At 39.1% G+C, this 4,726-nt stretch overlaps 1 protein-coding gene across 1 annotated transcript; it reads right to left on the bottom strand.

Moving 5' to 3' along the window:
• Window positions 1–2,088: 2,088 nt before the first annotated feature.
• On the bottom strand, window positions 2,089–4,361 carry LOC311300061 (perforin-1-like). Its single transcript, XM_084424146.1, has 3 exons — window positions 4,288–4,361; window positions 3,561–4,081; window positions 2,089–3,434 (listed from the first exon to the last, which is right to left on the bottom strand). Exons 1-3 carry the CDS (start codon window positions 4,288–4,290, stop codon window positions 2,234–2,236), a joined length of 1,725 nt encoding a protein of 574 aa, XP_084280272.1. The 5' UTR covers window positions 4,291–4,361; the 3' UTR covers window positions 2,089–2,233.
• Between the last annotated feature and the right edge of the window lie 365 nt (window positions 4,362–4,726).

Here is a 4,726-nt window from a genome sequence, read left to right as displayed (position 1 = left end):
ATACTTTAGACTATTATGGCTGTAAGTTTAAATGTAGTGTTATTACAAAAAATAATAATAATACTAAAAGAAAAAAATTAAAGAATTTGCTCTGCTATTGACGCTTGCTGGTTGGTGTGAGATGCATTCTGGGATACCTGACTGTCTCAAGTCCGCACAACAGCTCAACAGGCTGAACTCTGGTTTTCATTGACTGAAGCGAATAAGCTCGTGGCGCGAGCACGGCAGGTTACGCAATACTCGTTCCCTCTTCTAGAGAGAACCGAGGTTACGTTAGGTAACCGAGTACATTCTCTTATGAGAGGTTCTCTCGTATTGCGTAAGTTGCTTACGCTACGGGAACCCCTTGTCAACGCCGTGCGCGCCGAGCATCGACTGCATGAGTCCCGGGGAAGCCCGGGGAACACAACATGCGGGATCAGGCGGCCAGCAACGCGGGCCAGCACATGTAATAAGCACTTCATAGGAATACAGAGCGGCTCTGCCGGTCTATGTATAAACATGTGGAAAAGGCGGCCAGCAGCGCGGGCCACCACAAGTACATAAGCACATCATAGGGAAAAAAAATAGAGCGGCTCCTCCGGTCTATGTATAGAAAGTATCACCCTCTTGTGCAGCTGTAAGAGAATAGGCGGCCAGCAACGCGGGCCAGCGCAAGTGCACAAGCATATGACTGGGAAATACAGAGCGGCTCCGCCGGTCTATATATAGAGAGTCTCATCCCTAGTGCAGCTCAACCAGAAGAGCTAGTAGTACATGAAGTAGCCTGCGCATGAAAACTGGGCAGAACATACACATCACTTAGACTGATAAAAGTTTAGCCTGCAAGGCGGGACCTTCCAGATAAAATTTCAGGGCCAGTTGTGGGTTATTAAATGGATAAGGGTCTGGTTAAAAGCTGGTGTTGATATAATTTATTAATGGCTGAGAATTGGTGCCTCTATTAAAACCAGTTCTGGCCCAGCTCATGCCCTGTTATGGTTATTAAATGGCTGAGACTTGGGCTAGTGTTGGCCCATGTGTGGTACATGTCTTCAGTCCGGATCTGAACCACTACAGAGCCGTCAATTCTTTGCGGAATGTGGGCTGAGGAAAATGGAGTTCTGTGAAACGGAGCTGGGCCAGATAAAATTTGCTATGTGGGATACCATTAAGCTGGCTTAAAAGGATAGCTAGGTATGTTTCAGTTTAGTTTGTGACAACCCTGGTTTTAGGCACTATGAAAGTGTATCGAATTTTAGCAGGGTCATCGTCTTAGTAACTTAGTCTTATTTAAGTAACTTAAGTAACTTAGTGCTCCATGGGGATTGCTAACCTGCTAAACAGCAGGTTATGTTGTAAGAGATCTAAACCGAAATTCAACCAATCAGCTGTGAGCAAAGTGACACATGTCTGACGCAATAAAGTCACTCCCAGTTTCTCTTGCTCCAAATTAAAGGTCACTACATAGTAAAGATTTTTAAGGACAAAATTGTCTGAATTTTAGCAATGCTCATTTATTATAATTATTATATAAAATGTATTCATGATTTATATTATTATTATACCTATAATCCATTACACCAGAGCAACTTTAGTTCAACAATTATTATTAAGCATTTAGTTTAAATGAATATAAATATAAACTGATAATATTTAATTTAAATAAGATTTGGAATTGACAAATAAAACTTTAAAAATGACTACATGTAAGCTGTTCACTTTAATACCTATGTAGGCTACATTATCAAAGGTCCCACTTTATATTAGGTGTCTATAACTACTATGTACTAACATCCATTAATAACGTTAATAACGCCACACTTACATGTATGTGCTTCATGAACTCAGGATCAAAGCCTGAGTTCACAGGATGATCAGGGTCATGGTACCAACAAAGCCTGAATGGATTGATTTTGATTCGTCAACTCAAAACTTATCCTGTAACCCTGAGTTTGTTACCATCATGGTACAGGCCCCTGATAGCTCTTTAAATTGACACAAAGCATGTGACTGAACTTGCTTAAAGGACTTTTTTTTATGCAAAAGGTGTCTCAATAAGTTTATATGATTTTATATTCAAATTAATATTAAATGAATCACACAAATCAGATTTTTTGAATGCTTTAATAAAACAAAATACAAAGACAAGTATAAAATTCATACTTAAGCATTTTAAGCATTTGATTATCAGGAAGCGTTGCAAGATTATGGCTTTAATGCATAAGGCCTGATTTGATATCCTACTAAAATCCTACAGCTTTATCTGTTGTCCATAAGCGCTCTTGAACTTAATTGAGAAATTGTGAGATGATTCAAGCCTGGGCATGTCTTTAACCAGAACACCATTTCTTGAGCTGAAAATGTCAGCCAGAGGGGAAGCCATTGGAGAAGGTTTGTGTTCATTACACTGTGGGCCATTTAGACTGGGAGCACATTTCACTTCATAGGTAAAAAAGAAGGTGCCATATTTAAAAACACAAGCGTCCTTCACAACTCCACTTCTAAGTTCAAAAGAGCATGTACCAAGGAGGTCGCTGTTCCAGTAGCTGTCTGCATCAAACACTTCAAAAGTTAGTTTATTGGTCATGCTAATCTTAATAGGAACAAACTCAAATGTTTCTGGCCAACGTGGATTGTTATCATTACCAATAGTCTGAGTGCGCTTGATTTGTGTGGCATATTTAACTGATACAGTGCCATCTGTTTGAGTAGTTACATCTCCATACAGACCTTTGGCTCTAAGGTTGTAGACTTTCAGGGTGGCTAGTCCTTTTTCAGCTGGACAGCAGTTAGACTTTATAATTTGACTACTTTCACAAACACAAGCACATCGGTCTCTTGCACTGCACTTCCTGCCAATCTTGCAAGACTCTGAGCAAACCTTCATGAGTGCATTTTCTATAATGTATTCTTCAACAGCTCTCTTCAGTCCTTTCCTGGCAGGGTGTTTTTCACTCAGTAAGAAATGGAGGGGTTTCAGAGAGTAGTGCACAATGTCAGGGAGGCTCTTCAAAGACTCAAGCCAGGTCTTACGGGAATTTGGGTGTGATGAACCATCAAAAAGCAGATCTTCTCCATTTATGTTTCCTCCGATAATCTCTGTCTGACGCTCACTGAACATGGTACTGAACTTTTGATTTGTGCCCATCTTCTTTTTCAGTTCTTTACAAAAATGGCTCTCTACCTTCACAGTTGCTACACAGTATGAACCAGATGCTTCTACATCCAAACAGTCTTTCACTGCAGTGTCTGTAAGCCCACTCACTGTTGCCTGACATGTTTTGATGGCTGTTATTGCTTTCATTTTCCCCCCTAACATGACACCTGTGGTAAAGTGAGTGCCATATGTGGTGATCAGGTTGCGGTAGGCATCTCGATTGTAGGATACAGGGAGTGATTTAATTGCTTCAAGAAACTCTGCATGAAGAGGAGGCTTTTCAGTTAGACCATATCTGTAAATAAATAGTTAATACATTTGAATTAAGTGGAATCAAAGAGGGAGCAAATTACAATTAAAGATTTATTTTCTTTATTTTTTTAAAGTCATTCTATGAGGAAAAGCAACCCAACTCTCTCACCTGTAAAAGCTGCATGCAACTTCATGTTTGGTGAAACTGTATTTGTCTTCTTTTGATTTTGTCATTGCAAATTTCGCTTCCCTGGAATGAGTGCTTCCGACTGCAGCTCCAGCAGCCTTCACATCTAAACCAACTTTCCAGCCGACTGAGAGCGCTGATGATGAATCATTGACCAGTGCTTCACTTGATTCAAAGATCTGACTGGAGACTTTCATTGAACACTTTGGCAAGGTCCTCCAGAACACAACTGCTGCTGGTAGCTTCTGTTTTATTTCATTCATGTAATTGTTTTTGCTCATTTTACAAGTGCTGTTTCCTAAATCCCATTTCTCCATGTTGATCACGTAAGATCCTTTTCGCTCCATGGTCACAACATCAAATCCCTCGCCAGCAAGATTGTGCCCTGGAACAAAGGGAGCACCCTCACACTCTTCTGATGCACCTATGTCATCCTCTCCAGAAGTGGTCATGAGAAGCAATGCCCAGAAAACAACAAGGTAAATCTGGAACTGCCCCATCATCTGTAGGGAGATAAGTCAAATCATTGTGATTATTGTGAAAATTAACATCACTTAACAAGAACGATAGTCTAGAATTGTAACAATAATACCTTCATAAAATTTGCAATATTGTTAAAACAAATACAAAATTTAAAAAAGGATGTTAGCAGTAATTGTCTCCTTAAAATAATAATATGATTAATTGAATGATTTTTTCAGTTACCTACCATTAAATGTAGAGCTGAGATATTCAAATATAAGTTATAGGTTGTCTCTCTAACCTGTCGATGGTTGATTGGTTGTGGGTGTCAAAGCTGTGTAGTGCAAAGTATCATATACCATGACGTGGCTGTGACAAATCTTCTAATATTAGTTTAACACATTGCCTGGGCTGAACAATGCTATAAATATGTTCTGTGAACAAAGAAGAACATTTTAAGTACAAGTAATGAGATGTGACAAAAACCTCTGCAAATGGATGGCAGTGTTACAAAGAAGATGAACAGTTATGCTTAAGAGTTGCATTTTAAAAGATTATCTGTGCATATATTATTCCTTTACATTATACTTTTAATTATTAATTTAATGCAAAAAAACAAAAAGAAGGTATGACACTGGCTTAGATTGTTTCTTCTGTTAAACTGAAATACGGTTTGGTACTGTAAA

This window comes from Rutilus rutilus (genome assembly GCF_951802725.1).
Source record: "Rutilus rutilus genome assembly, chromosome: 11".
Lineage (NCBI taxonomy): Eukaryota > Metazoa > Chordata > Actinopteri > Cypriniformes > Leuciscidae > Rutilus > Rutilus rutilus.
Note: the sequence above shows the minus strand (reverse complement) of the source record. Positions and strands in the feature narration are given on the sequence as shown.

Excerpts from the sequence above, each read along its gene's own strand:
- LOC311300061 (XM_084424146.1), bottom strand. Across the intron at positions 3,435-3,560 it reads GTTGCATGCAGCTTTTACAG|ATATGGTCTAACTGAAAAGC; the intron begins GTGAGAGAGTTG and ends ATTTATTTACAG.